This window comes from Merops nubicus, unplaced genomic scaffold, assembly GCF_000691845.1.
Source record: "Merops nubicus isolate BGI_N331 unplaced genomic scaffold, ASM69184v1 scaffold16221, whole genome shotgun sequence".
NCBI lineage: Eukaryota > Metazoa > Chordata > Aves > Coraciiformes > Meropidae > Merops > Merops nubicus.
The window spans coordinates 44624-60085 of record NW_008589187.1 but is presented as its reverse complement, the minus strand read 5'-3'; the positions used below and the strand labels follow the sequence as shown (position 1 = coordinate 60085).

The window sequence follows — 15462 nt, the reverse complement described above, 5'->3', positions numbered from 1 at the left end:
TGATCTGGCCAGGTACGATGTGGCTGGGGCAGGGGCTGTCCTCATCTCTGAGCACATTTTCTGAATTATTTAGCATACAGCCTTTCTGCTCTGGCAAGAGACTCACTCAGAGCTCATCTCAGCTGCTTGTACTTCGTTTTCTTTCGTTCTTTCTTAAACAGACTTGCAACTGCTCCCATGCATTATTTATTGGAAAATATTACGCTTTCCTCACATAGCTGTGGGTGGAACAGACTCTGTAGGCACTGTTTGCAACCCCTATTTGCAATAGTTGGCAGGAAGGAAGAAACCAGGCTGCAGTTTGATAGGTAGGGTATGAAAATGTGGGGGGAAAATAGAGTTGCCTGTATTTTCCCCTTTAATTACTCTGTTCTGTGCCATAGAAAACCTGAAAACCATCTTTAATAAAACTATACCCTAGTTGCAGTCTCTATTTCTTATTTTCCTTTTGTATTATTATTATTATTATTTTTTTAAAATGGAAGTAGCTTACTTCTGCAGCATGTTAGAGAGTGATGTAATGAAGACTCCATCACATCATATTTCAAATACTCAATTTTCATTGCGTGGTAGAATCTCTACCTTTGCTTCCTGTATATTTTAGTTTACTTAAAAGAAATCTCAGTGCAACGAATGTCTAGTCAGATGAAACAGATGCATACCACAGCCTCCTATCAAGCCTCAGACAAGACAAGCAGTCCCAAAGGCTGGAAAAGACATGAAAAGATCAAGAGACAATGCACTCAACCCACTGGTATGTCAAAAAATACCAACTATATTGATTGTCCAATGCAATATGGGGAGGAAGGCTTTCCAAAAATGGAGAGCAAGCAGATTATGGAGCCAGAGAGCAATTTAGCTAATGCTTAAAAATTAGGAACTCAGACAGATGGGTATCCCTTGGGCAGCAGCATGCACTGAAAAGTGGGCAGACATTTCTCTGAAGGATGAGAGTCTGCTGCACATCGTAGTTCTCTTTCTTTGTTCCCATTTGAGAGCTTCCTGCCTTTTTTTTCCATTTATAGATGGGTTTCAGAAAAGATCACACATGACCATGTCCTGCATGATTCACCCTGTGTGTGGTGCTGCATTTATCCTGGTCCATCAACTCTGCAACAGCTCTTGTGAATAAGGGTTAGCTCATGGAGGCTTTTGGTGCCAGCCAGTGGGATATCTATGGGAGAGCCTTGTAGCACAGAAATATCTTACAAAACAAGGTCTGCAGGACCCCTTGCAATCCTGTGCAGCCTATCTGGGCTGGACTCTGTGATTTGGTTTGTTTCTCATTCATCTTCCTTCCTTTAAAAGATAGAAAACAGATGGATCTTACCCCCAGGGTAAGAAATACCCCTCTGGCCACCAGTGGCTTAGTCACTGACCATATGGTCCCTTCCACATGCTGAAATTCCTCCCCAGCAATGGTTTCTTGCAACATGGACGTGTCATGGGGAGATCTTGCCTGGGGAAACTGCACCTCCTGCAGATGGAGGGAAGTCCCTCCTGGTCCCACGGAAGCACAGATGAATCACGTTTCCCTCTTCATCCTCAGCTACAGGTGGCTGGAGAGCAGCTCTGCAGCAGTGAGATTTCTGCACGCCTCTGAGCAGCCTTTTAGGAGCAAAACCCAACCCATAAAGAAGGTAAATAAAGGCTCTGCCTGGCTGCCATCAGCTGCTCTTGCACAAGCAGTTCTGGGAGCTCATTTCAGCAGCACATTTTTGCCTCTGGTGTGTGAAGTTCAGGTTTTGCTGTCTCGTGAAACATTTTTTTCCTTCTTTTAAGGGATTTTTTTACCCCTTCAGCCACAAAGGACTGACTTGGCTTCACTTCCAAAAGTTAAAATGTAACAACTACCTTGGTGGAAAGAATTTTATAGATTTTCACCCCAGAGAAGGTGTTTTGACTAGTCATATTTCAATGAGACATTAAAAAGCCATGCTTGTGTTAAATTGCTGTCGTTCCTGGCTGTGCAACGGGGAGCAAAACCTGATGCTACAGAAATTGGTGTTAATACTTCTCAACATAAAACTGGCAGAAAAAATTGTCAGTTGTTGTGTTGCTCATATTTAAATCCACACCCTCAAGCTGTGATTCAGCAAATTCCCAGAGTAACCCTACCCTGTAACCCAGGTTCCTCCTTGTCCTGTCCTGCTGGGGGTGGATTTCCCCTGCAGAAGCCAATGAACAAAAGCTCATTTATTTCTGGACGTGGTGAGGAGGAAACTTCCTCCACCATCTCCCCACCTCTTCCTGCAAAATGTTGGCTCTCTTTTCCACCAATTACTTCAGGTCACAAATGAGAATGGAAGTGAATGGCTGTGGAGATGGGGTATAGAAATTGTTGTTCTGAGCAGAAGTTCCTGGCTCTGCTCCACACCTCATAAATAATCTCTCTCTCTGCTCATTTTGACTACGAAGAGAAGCAAAAGAAGCTGCCTCTGTCTTTCTCCAGCAAACCTAAGGTCTCTCTTGGAGAAGCAGGACTGAGCACTCTGTTATTAACTGACATTATAGGCTTGCTTTCTTTTTTTGCCACGGTTGCAGCAGCATCTTGATGGGGAAGCTGATCTCCAAAGGGCGGCACAAGAGAGACGCTCAAGTTGTCATGCTGGGGCTGGACCTCGCTGGCAAATCCACTCTCCTGTACAAACTGAAGGGCAGCCAGGCTGTGGAGACCTGCCCGACGGTGGGCTTCAACGTGGAGTCTCTGCAAACACCCTGTGGTGTATCCTTCACCCTCTGGGACGTTGGAGGGCAAGGCAGCCTGAGGGCAAGCTGGCCTGACTACCTGGAGGACACCAACGCCCTCATCTTTGTGCTGGACAGCACGGACACGGCCCGGCTGCCTGAAGCCTTGGCAGCACTGGAGGAAGCCCTGAGCCACCCCAGCGTGGCTGGTGTCCCTGTCCTCCTCCTGGCCAACAAGCAGGAGGCGCCAGGAGCCTTGGCTCCCACCGAGCTGGAGGAGAGGCTGCGGCAGGGGCGGCTGGGGGGGCGCCGCTGGGTGCTCCAGGGGTGCAGCGCCCACACCGGGCAGGGCCTGCAGGAGGTCCTGGCTGTCTTGGGAGAGCTCCTGCGGGGTGCAGAGCAGAGATCCCCATCCCCAGAGCAGCCCCTTGCAGGGCAGGTGGGCAGGAGGTGAGCCCCAGAGTAAACCTGACCCTCAAGCGGACCCTTCCCGCTCATCGCCGCCAGCAGGTTTGTCACAGAGGACTTCAGCCTCCACTTATCCTCAAAAATGAGCAGACCTGCAGCTGGCACGTGCTGCAAAACACCCAGCTGCTCACCACCTAAGCCACCAGGGAGACCTCCAAGCAAAACTCCCACCACAGAGCATTTTTGGCCCTGTGTCTTCTACTCTCAGCACCAGCTGCAGTTCCTCCCGCTGTTGGCAGCTCTGCTCACCCGCTGCGTGCCCATCCAGTGCTTCAGCAGGGAGGCTTTTTTTGCCAGAGCCATATAAATTATACCAGAGCTCCACACAAGGGACAGAGGTTGTTCCTTTCTATCCAGAGGGGGTTATTTTTGGAGCTCTCAGCCCCTGATGCAGCTATCCTGATGGGGGTGATCCCCACGAGGAAGGTTTGGAGGTGACCTGTGCCACTTCTCACTCAGCTCAAATCATCATGTTTATCATCTGGATGTTCATCAGCTGAAAATGGAATGGCTGAGCTGGAACAGCATAAGCAGAGGACTTCAAACAGCCCAAAGCTGATTGTTTTAATATTTTAATGTAGCATCTCCAGGTATGAGCCCTGAGCCATGGACGTGGGTCAGGGTTGGATGGCACGGTGTGGTTCAAGGATGTGTAGATATTAATGTCTTTATTTCTTGCTTTGGGTCTTTTCCATTTGTTAATTTTCACAAATACTGATTTCATGAAAATGGGACCTCATGTTGCTTGGATTATATTTAAAGAAATCAGATCTGACTTCTAGATGCTTGGAAACACATCTGCATGGCCAGTCAACCTCTAAATATCATCATGGTGGCCAAGATGAAGCCCCATCTCTCAGACTGCTTGAAACTGGATGAGACCACTCTACAGGCAATGATTGGCAACCATGGGCATCTATGGGCACAAGCAGGTTGGTAGCCAAAGGGTTCTCCACACTCAGCTGCATGCAGGGCAGCCAAAATGTTCCTGGTAGCTCATGGTAGGGCTGGGTCCCTTGTTGCAGTGATGGTCCTTGCCCAATTCTGCTCAACCCACCACTGAAAAGACGTATAAAATGTGTGCCTGAGGGCTCCCTAGACTCCAAATTCTGTTGTTCAGGGTTAAAAATATGAAATTTTATAGTAGGCCCTACTTTATTGTGAAATTAATGAAAGTGGTGGGAGAAGGGGAGAAAAAGGACAGGAAATTTTCAGGCAGCAAAAGTCAGCTGCTTTCAAGGAGGAACCTATTGAAACCTAGAAACACCAAGGAGAAATACATGGTGAAATCCTCTTCTGTTCATACCAGAGCACTTTATAATTTTTAAGGAATTAATTATCCAGCTGCTACTGCTACTGTTATTAGCCTCATTCCATAGAAGGCAGCAGCTGGAATAGAGAGATTAAATAGTCATTAAGAAACAAGAGCTGACATTTATTAGGAAGATCTCCATAAAATAAATCCTTCCCAATGGAAAAAATCAACTTTTTATTTTTTTAATGTATTAATGTAGATCTATTATTTGCTATAAAAGAGTGTTGATCTGGCCTAAGTGTTCATGGTTATGAGTATACTTAAACAGCCCTGGATTGTGTCATTAACTGTACAACAGACCTGTGTGCATGATTAAAGAGGACAGAATTACATCTTTAAATCTTTGCAGGTTGATCTGCCTTGGGCTTGTTGTAGGTGGTTGTTGCTTCTAACATACAAGTGGATTGATGCATGTGTTTGACTCTGCAGGATTGTCTGCTGGTGGCTAAAAAAGGCACTGGAGCCTCCTCATTCCCCCATGAGTGTTTTTTAAGCCCTTTCAAGAGAAAAAAATAGGCTCCTCCAGCAGCAAATAGAGTTAACCACCAGCTTTTGGTGGATACCACCCATTAAAAATTCAAATAGCAAGGTAAGAGGCTGGGGGAGCAGAGATTGTTTTTGGCAGTGGGAACCCTGGATGCCTGAAACTGATGAAGCAACATCCTGGTGACTGAAAGTGTTCTCACTTCCCCTGAAGCAGTAATTTGGCAAAACACCCAACCTCCTGGGGCATCATGTGATTTACCACCCTGGCTCTCTGGAATAAGGCTTTTCTAGATGCTCAGCCACATCACTCAGCTCATTTATGCCATTGTCAGGGGCTCTCAAAACGATGCTGGGTCATAACATTTGGAACAGCAACGTGATTTACTGCTCATTATTTCCTCTTCCCTCCTGCCTTGCAAAGTGTGTTAAATCAAGTCCATCTAACGAGCTCTGCACTGCTCTGCTCAAGTGCTAGCAGGATGCTCACCCAACAGCACTTAAATGCTTCAGTGGCACAACTCCTGCCCAGTAGAACAGGGCAGAACTTGCAGAAAAAATCAACTTTTTATTAAGGAACCCTCCAGGCAGGAAGGCACCCTCAGATTTACAGTTTCCATCCTCCTGGGGGTGTGGCAGATGTCACAGCCTCTGCACCAATGTCTAAAGTAGCACAGCTTCTCTCTTAGTAGCAGGCAAAAGAAAAATCCTTAGGGTGCTTCCTTGTTTCAGGTTCCTCACAAATTTGAAGCATCCTTTGGGTTATTGGCCCCAGAAGCCACTCTGGTTGCTCAAGAGCCCTTTTTAGCAGCTTCTCTGGATGCTAAGTCTATCCACTGGCTGTCACTGGTGCTGTCTGTCTCAAAGCCAAAAGGAGAAGTCTGGAACAGCAGGATGTTTCTCCTTTTTTTTTCTCCCCAGTAACAAGTATTATTGATCTTTTTACAGGTAAAGAATTGCTTTGGAATAGTTCCACTGCTGTATTTTTTTCCCCACCACCCTTGTTATAACTTGCATCCCATCTCCACAATCTTCCAGTAGCCTCCTACAGTTTCATCAGCTCTCTTTAGCTGAGCTGGTCAGTCCTGAGTTGTTAATGATGTGGTTTGCCTTTCCATAATCTCAAATCTGCTAGTTAGGAGCTAAATGTCTTGGCAAAAGTGTCCAACTCATAGGATAGCAAGGTTTGGAAAGGACATCTGCTCCAAAACCCCACTTAAATCAGTTTGCTTGAGGCCTGATGCAGCAGTTTTGAACATCTCTAAGGATGGAGGTTCAACAGCCCAACACCTTTAGAAGCACTCTGGTAGGTATTAACCTTTACAGCAACCTAACCAGCATCTGTAGCTGTGCTTCACCTGCCCAGTCACTGTTCCCCTGAGAAGAGCCATGCTGGTGAGTGTCTGCCCTTGCTTGGAGCTCTCAGAGCAGTCTCCTTCACCTCCTCCAGCCCTGGGACCTCTCACCCCTTCTGTGCTTTACAGGAGTCACTGGGAGCTGCCTCCAGGTCCTGCTGCCTCCTCCAAGGACACCAAGACACTCTGGTCGTCTTTCATGCTGCTCAGGGAAGGGCACAGCTAATTACTGACTGACCTGCTAACCCTCCTGTGGGACTGGTTTTTGAAAGAGCTTCAGTAAACCCTTTTCAAGACTAGGAACCCAGCACAGGTTTATTTTTTAATTTCTGGCAGGAAGTTTTCCCTCTGCCCCCAGAGAGAAGGAAAGCAGTGAGCTGGGAAAAAACCAAACAATATTCAAACCAGTGCAGGAAGGACAACTCATGGTTTTTCCCCTGCCTCTTCACAACTTCCATATTGCAGCCAGTCCATGACACAAAGTGGTTTCTACTTGCACTTTATCTAATTTCTGCTTATGGAATTATTACTCTGGGTTTTTTTTTTGGGTGGACCTACATGCCATTTGCCCTGCAGTTACCTGTGGGGCTTCTCTGGTGGGTCTCACCACAGTCTTGCTTTGTCATTCCAGGTGTGGTAATGTCTGGGTGATGCTCACCTGAGGCAGCTGAAGGAATGGTTTGTGGGGATCTCACTGTGTCCTCACCAGGGTTCAGCACGTGGTGGGTGACACCCACGACAGGCTTTGGGTGAGGAGGACACATTTTGGTTACAAACAAGCTGGAAGCAGAGGACAGTGTCTTTCCCCTGCTGTCCTACCCAGGCTTATCCCACCCAACACCCACCCTCACCTGGGCAAATGCCCTCAACAAGCAGGGGGGGCTGGGAACAAGGGAACAAGGTGCTCTTGAGCCAAGGGACCTGTCTGGGTAGAAAGCTCCCAGAAGACCCTGAAGACATTGAGGTTCCCCCACTGCAGGAACTGCTGCAGAAGCGTGCACTGGTCTGTCTGCAGCCACAACTGAGGCACCCTCCCCACCAACAGCTGCTGCTCAGGCTGAAAGGCTTTTATCTGCAGAGATCTCACCAAGCCCATCTGAAAGTGCCACATGCCCTGCATTTTTGGAGGGGTCAAGCCTCCAGCCAGCCACCCTGCAAGCCTCTGAAGCAGCAGGGCACCCACGCTGCTGCTTCATGAGCCAGGTATGTCTGTCCCACATCCCCACACTTCCTACAAAGCTGCTCAAAGCTGTCTGCTCTCCATCCAGGGTGAGGGTGAGGGACCTGGATTCACCCATCGGGGTGGCCCGGAGGGAGCAGGGAGCAAGGGGCTTGGCTCTGCCATGACCATGCAAAGCTCTTGCCTGGGAGGTGGTTTTCAGCCTGCAGAGTGATGCTGCCCTGAGCACTTCAAGCCATTTTAGCAAATTTGGGTGTTGCTCTGTGGGCACAGGAATCCCAAAGGCATAACTGTAATACGTGTGACAGATCAATGATTAAACTGGGGAGAGATCTCTCCCAAATATTTATCTTCCTGGACTTCAGCCAGGCCACAGCTGCCCATTCTCTGCCCAGCTCATAGTTAGGCACCAGGCTGGAGGGGTCACTGGCCTTGTCTCCAGTCATCCTGGGGAAACTCAACTTCTGATACCCACAAGGCAAGAGGAGATGCCAAGAAGGTGTGGGCCAGGTCTGCTGGTCACTCCCCTGCTCCTCCTATGGGACTCCACTGTCCTCACACAGGGAAGAAGACAAAGGCTGTGTATTTCTATTGTATGGCTCTTGTGGAAGTTTCCTCCAACCTCTTCACCCAGCTGAAGGCAAAGACATTTTCTGGCAGAGCTGGTGGTGCTGAGAAGCTGGAGATGTCCTCCAGATAACCACAACACCACCTGCAGCACTGGAGAAAAGCTGTCACACCCTGGGGTAGACCTTTGGGCTCTTTAGAAGCTGGCAGGTCCTTGCTGACAGTGTTTAAGGTGAAGGACTTCACTGACAAGTGTCCCAAGCTGCTGTTGTCCCACAGGGGAGAATGTGTCATGGAATCCCAAACTGCCAGAGCAATGTGTGAGTGGAGATGCCTCCAGGATTCCCCTGGTGAGGAATCCCAGGGGAAGCTCCAGACCATGCCTGTGTCCTTCAAGCCCAAAGCCTAACAGTACAAAGCTTCCCAAAATGCTTTCTTTGCTTCCTTTCTGCTGGGAGCATGAGAAACAAACCCAAATATACTCCAATAAAGCACACTGAGAAGCAGATTTCCCCCAATCTGCTGAGACTGCCACATGGAGACCCTGATTTCCATGATCTTCCTCACCCAGAGGTGAGGTGCTTCAACACCTTCAACATCTTTCTTCCAGTAAATTTAGGCTGGTATATAACTGCTTAGGTCAGTAAAACTCATGGAGTATTTCAGGAGCTCAGATGTTGACTAAAATATCAAACAGAGAGGAAACTGTGACCACTACAAGCAGTGATTTCTTCCTTTTCCTTCACTTTTTAACACCTCAAACACAGAACTCTGGTTGAGCTCCCCTGAAAGCCCTTCCCTGGCTCTTGACAGCAACGATGGGCAGGAGGACATGAGAAACAAACCCAAATATACTCCAATAAAGCACACTGAGAAGCAGATTTCCCCCAGTCTGCTCAGACTGCCACATGGAGACCCTGATTTCCATGATCTTCCTCACCCAGAGGTGAGGTGCTTCAACACCTGCCAGTGGGCAGGCAGCAGTTCCAAAAAGGGAGACTGGATTTCAGTTTACAGTCCATCACTGCAGCTTCTAACCTCTTACAAGTTATCAGCCACCTTCTCCAAGGTGCAAACTGCCACCAAAAGCCTCCTAAGCAGCAAGTCAGGTCAAGGCAGTTGTACAGCTCCCAGGGACAGTCCTCAGTGTTAACACTTCAATACCTGCAGTGTTTCACCTGGAGCTGGCAATAGGGGTGGGGGTAAAAGCAAAACCAAGATGGGAAGAAGGGCCCTGGGGAACACTTGCTGCAGTATTCCTGCAGCTGGAGGCACGAGAAGCAGTCCCCAGCTTATGTCAAGAAGATTCAAGGAGTTTAATAAATTTCCATTTCTAAACCTGCAGGATTCACGTTTTCAAGTTTTCTCTTCCATCTCTAAGGGCCAAATCTTTCTTCCAGTAAATTTAGGCTGGTATATAACTGCTTAGGTCAGTAAAACTCATGGAGTATTTCAGGAGCTCAGATGTTGACTAAAATATCAAACAGAGAGGAAACTGTGACCACTACAAGCAGTGATTTCTTCCTTTTCCTTCACTTTTTAACACCTCAAACACAGAACTCTGGTTGAGCTCCCCTGAAAGCCCTTCCCTGGCTCTTGACAGCAACGATGGGCAGGAGGAAGAGCAGGGCACACTGTGCCCAAAAGAAGATCAAATCCAGTTTCAGAATGCTTTGCTGTCCTGGTTTGGGTTACAACAGAACTAGTTCTGTTCAGAGATTTTACCTATCAGCTAAAGCTCTTCTAACTAACTGCACTCTCTGAAGCTAGCAGCATGTCTCTGCAGACAGTGGCTGCTTCTAGCAGTGATAACACTGTGTTTAGAGCCACCACCAAGGACTGGTGTGCAGACCAAGGTCACTGCTAAATCCTGGGTACCACATCTAGGAGGACAGAAAGGAAAGGCTGCACCTGCAGGGAGCAGCAGACAGTATAAGTGACCCTAAAATTCACCAGTGGGGGATTGCATCCCATATCCCTCATATTCAGCATAAAGCTGGAGGATAATGAGGGTCAAGTCCCTTCCTTTTTTTTGCCTCTTCTTCAACAGCCAGCATCTGAGGAGGACTCCATCCATCCATCCATCCATCCATCCATCCATCCTGCCTTTGATCCCTGTCTGTGTGTTCCTGAACCAAGTTCCAGGACCCAGCTGCCACCTGTGGCTGAGCCCAGCCTGGGACTCTTCCCCAGGGCTGCTCCCCACTGGGGGTGATGGTGACATATTGTCATCACGAGGGAGCTGGATTCCATACTGACTTTGTTTATATTCCATTTACTTATTCTCATTTTCATTAAAGCTCTTTTAATTTTCTAATCAATCAGTCTCTCTCCCTTATTCCCTTTCTCTTCCCCTTTGGGGGTAGGGGGAGAGGGGTTAACAGAGTGTCTGTTACAGGTCTGGGGGCAGCCCTGACCCTAAACTATGCCACAAACATGCAGAAAAAAGGGGGGATTTTAACCTCTTCTTTTTTTTTTTCAATTTTTATTTTTAGTAGTTGCTCTAAACCAGTAAAGGCAATGGCTCAGAGACATGAAACAGAGAGAGGTAAAAACTGGAAGACCACTTTTTCATGAATAAGTGACACACTTTTGGAAATTTTGTGTGTGTTTAACATGAGAATGTGACAAGTCCAAAGACAGCTCCCACACATTTCATCCCCTGAGTTTCCCTATGTGCCACCACGCTTAAAATGACAACACCCAAGACCACAGAAACAGTTCCTGAAGAACTAATGTCAAATAGTCTCAGAATTACAGGGATGGTCGTTTCTCCTGTCAGCTAGGGTCACCATGGCAAGGAGAACAGCACTTTATCACTTATTTTCAGTAGTATGAAGTGCAAGCAGTGTTTAGGTTTCAGGGAGCCCTACCAGGATGCAGAAGCATGAAAGGCAGGGGAAACCAGCTGTGAACTGCATCGAGCAGAAAGGAGCAGGGATGGGTCCAACCCCAGGGCAAGAGGCACAGCTTCCCTCAGCACCTCCCTGCACAAATCCAGAACTGAACTGAAGCCACTGGCAAAATGTTTCAATTTCATCCTTTTCGTGTACAGGGAATTCGTAGGGTGGATCATCTGGCTTCATGAGGTACTCCTAAAAACCAACCAACCAACCAACCAACCAACACACACTAAAGATGATCAGCTTGCAAATAATTAGGATGCAGACATGAGCTGCCTTATGGTTTAATTTAGTAAATTAGAAAGATCCAACCACCAGTGTCTTCTGCAGGACCCCCTTTAGTAAGGAGGGTGGCTAATCCATCTTCCACCTCTCCATGGACCCCCAGGCCCTACTTAATGTACATTGAGCAAACTGAAAACTAACCTCCTCCTGCATCCCTCACGGTGTCCAGGGAAGAGCCTTCCCACAGGGATCTAAATCCTTCATAAACTTGCCCTTCTTCTGAGGCTGCATGGTCACATCCACCCTATTACACTGTTGGAAATGAAGGCAGAGAGCAGTAAAGGCTTCAGCCTTCACTTTAAAACATAAGAATCATGGTTTTAATGTTCTCACTTGCAACACACAAGGGTGTGACATCTCCAACGTGCTTTTTTAAAACTAAGATTGGGAAAAAACAGCTCCTGTGTTCCTTGGCAGACTTGTATGCTGCTCAAAAAAGCTGTACCAGGTTTCCCATTTCTTCCTGAACAGTGCTTTCTAATGGGTAGGAATAATTCCTTGTCCCTCACAGGTTTGAATGGAAGCATAATTATCCCACAAAAAGGACTATTTGTTATGCAGTGAACCAGAAGGAACAGAGTGCAGGCAGGCTGCTTTGGCAGAAGGGCACACAGAACCTACAGGGCATTAGAGATCAGGTAAAAAAATGGGCCCCAACTACTGTTCAGTCCACTGAGATTTAAAAAAAAAATACCTGTCAATAGATCTTCTTACCCATCTCTCACTTAGCAGATCAGGCAAACCAAATGGGAGGGCCAATATTTTTACAAGTTTGGGGATCATTAAGAAAACCTCTAGTCTTATTCTTTCTAAATAGTAAGGTATTTGTCAAAATAATGCTTGCTTTATTCCAATGTAGTGTCTTTCAAGCCATACAGGTAGGACCTGTCGCATGATTAGCAAGTGGGAAAAGGACAACACAAATCAAGGGTTTAATTTTGTCAACTGAAAGCACCAGGCACTGGTTTGGGAAATGGGAGTTGAGCTCTTTTGAAACCTTGGTCCTTTATATCCCTGTGGAAGAGCATTTGTGAAGATTTAAATAGAGCACTGGAAGCTCATCTCCATCATCAGCCTACCCATGGAGAGAGAGGGGCTTCTTCTGGTGACCTGCCCAACAGAGAGTGAAACCTCAGCTCTGGAGCCACAGGCACCCTTCAAGCAGTTCAGGTTTTCCTCCACTGGTGCTGTCATGTAATTAAAGCCAGACTCTACTAATTTGGGGTCTGCTGGACAACCCGAGTCTCTGACAGCTCCAAACTGTCCCTGAGCAGCACCCCAAGGGGAGCATTTGTGCCTGAGGTGAGGGACACTGGCCATCCTTCCCAGAGAGCCATGGAAGGTTGCTCAGTCTCCTGCCAAAGCCTGTCCTGGTGCCCATCCCCTCCCAGCACACAATGAGTAGAAGTTGGACCTGTCTGTACAGCACCCCCACCTTCAAATTAGTGCTGAATCAGCACTGTCAGCACAGAAAGGATGTTTCTGGAGGCAGAAAAAGCCTGTGAGAGTTCCTCAACGCTATGGTGCACCTTCAAACCCTTACACTGAAGTCACTACGATCAAGTTGTCATGTGGATCTGCTGCAGTCCACTTACCACGGCCTCCTGGACACATTTGGGAAATATCTCCTTCAAATGCATCACACTCCATAGTGGAAGAGTATCCAAAGTTTCAGAGATGACTGCATTAGCTTACTTTATTCATTCTTGTGACACAGTTCAAACCGATGCAGAGTTCTGCTAACACCTAGTCAAAGACAAAACCCCCTAAAGTCAATCCATGAAGACTAAGCAGTTTCATGATCTTCAAAATAAGTTCTTGATTTTTGTTTTTTTTTTATAGTATTTGATAGCAGCTTTTTATTGGTTACAAAACCTAAGCCCATATACAAAATTAGGAACACATTTAGATGCCTCTTTGAAAGAACGTTTTAGTCTATTTTAACTGATAGTTTAAAAAAATAATAAAAACAATGCAATTTTAAACACTGTTCTGAAAACGTAAAAGTGCAGCAATATACTTTTGTTTTCTTTATTAACTATGAAATGGTGCAATCCCAATCAAAAGCTGATAAGGTCACGACAGAAAGAACTGAGTGAAGGCTTTGTCCTGCCTCACCCAGTTCTCCCATGTTCACTTTGAACGTAATGCATTGAGTGCAAGAAAAGGATCAAATCTTTCACAGTAGTGGAAAACTCTTGTTTCAGGATCAATTTGTATGGAAACCTCTAGGAAAAGAGCAAGTGCAGGCTGACCAGGGTAGCTGTCAGTCTATCCAGCACATAGGGAAGCTAAATTGAATCAGAAGAGGGGGAAATATTTGTTCACAATCACATCTGCTGGAAGTCTTAATTCCACAAAAAAACTTTGTGACCTTACCTAACTTTGACTTTTTTTTATGGTTTAGTTGTTTTGTTTTTAGCAAACACCACACAGTTTCAAGATTTTTAGACTATAGTGTGTGAATAGGATGCAGTTACCATATGAAGCTTCAACTCAACTTTTGGGAAAAGAAAAAAGGCACAATGAACTTCAACTCAATTTTATGTGCACAAGAGTTGAAAAAATCCGAGCCACCTTAAAGAGAAATTGATTCTAAAATTTATAAAACCTATAAATAATCAGAGGCCAAACCACTATATTAAAACAGATTATCTAGCAAGTAAAAATCTTGCAGTTTAAACATACGCTTGTATCTGGTTGGGATACAAGACAACTCACTCTTTAAAGTGGCTCCACCTTGGCAGATATCTATTGAATGAATGCACACCTGCTATGCGTTGTTCATCCGTGGAAAAACAGCTGCTCCACAAAGCTCCGATGGCATCTGTCCTTATCTTCATCACAGTAAATACAACCCACAGCCAAGAACTAAATTAGTTAAAAGATTTTTTTTTTTTTGTTTTTTTCTATCCCTTCACATCAATGCATCGGGGAAATTACACCCAGTAAACAACAGCAACAAAACCAGTTTGTGTGATAGCTTACAGAATTTAAAAAATGATCGGTCTTTGCCCCAGCAATCCCAAAATCCCTTTGAAAACGAGCAGGTCGGGTGGTTTTCCAAAAAGCAATGACCTCACACAACCTCAGGGGAAGTTATTGATGTGCGCTGCACAGGGAGCTTCTGCTGAGGAACGGCAGCTTCCGCACGGCCTCACCCATCAGCCAGCTTCTGTCTCTTTGAATCCTGTGAGGAAGAGCTGAGACTCCTTTCTGAGGGACTCTTCCCATACTCCAAGATTGAAGCTTTTATGACGCTTCTAAGTAGTTGCTGGTTTGTTGCCAACCACATCATCGTAAGCACTGGTTACTAAGTAAAAAATAGTTTAAGACTAAATTACAGTAAACATGAAAGCTCCACAGTTTAAACCCAATATAAATCAACCATATCCAATTATCAATTTAAAACAAAAGATATTGACTACTGAAAGTTGAAAGCAAGATTCTTTTTAACGAATACATTTTTGGACAGAAGTTTTTCGTTTCTTTTCTACAGTCTGGGACTCTTGCTTTCAGCTTAAACAGAAGTTCAAGTCCATAACAGGTTGTAGCTCAGGTAAAATACCATGCACAGCATTTGATTACTTCAAAACAGCAGGAACACACAGGCTGAAGTGAGTGGTCAAATAGGGCTCGCTGTTCTCAAAAATTAGGTATAATGGCAAAAGCTTTACCAGTCCAAATCTACAGTTCGTTCTCCGACTCTGGTTTCTGAGGCAGTTAATGAACACACATCAATTACTGATAGCTGAAGTAGTTTTTTTTTTGTTTTAAACTTAAGTGTTTAATCAATTGCCAAGTGTTGTTGTGGTGGTGGTGGTGGTTCGTTTGTTTGTTTGTTTGTTTTTTAAAGTTACTTTTATTTCAGTTTCACCAATGAAATTCGTTTGGCTTGCATTTTTGAATCTATTCTTCCACATAAAGTATATGAAAATATGTTTGTGGAGGATGACGATGGAGGCTCAGAGCAACACTGGGCCCCTGTTAAAGTCTTCCAAAAAATGTATGCATCATACCAAAGTGTCTTGTTCCACAGCGCACCATGTTCCAAAGAAGCTACTTTTCCGTGGAAAGCCAGTGTGCCACCACTATGGAATACTCTGAACAGAACTGCAGATTGCGCTTGTCAGCGTGTGGCACCAGGAAAAAGCACACACATTAATTTTTGCGGAAGGAAGTTTTTTTTTTTTTGTTTTAAACTTAAGTGTTTAATCA

General features: G+C 45.7%; 1 protein-coding gene across 1 annotated transcript; it reads left to right on the top strand.

Moving 5' to 3' along the window:
- The first annotated feature begins 2554 nt into the window (after window positions 1–2554).
- On the top strand, window positions 2555–3142 carry ARL11 (ADP-ribosylation factor-like 11). The gene has a single exon (XM_008949520.1). It carries the CDS (start codon window positions 2555–2557, stop codon window positions 3140–3142), a length of 588 nt encoding a protein of 195 aa, XP_008947768.1.
- Window positions 3143–15462: the final 12320 nt, after the last annotated feature.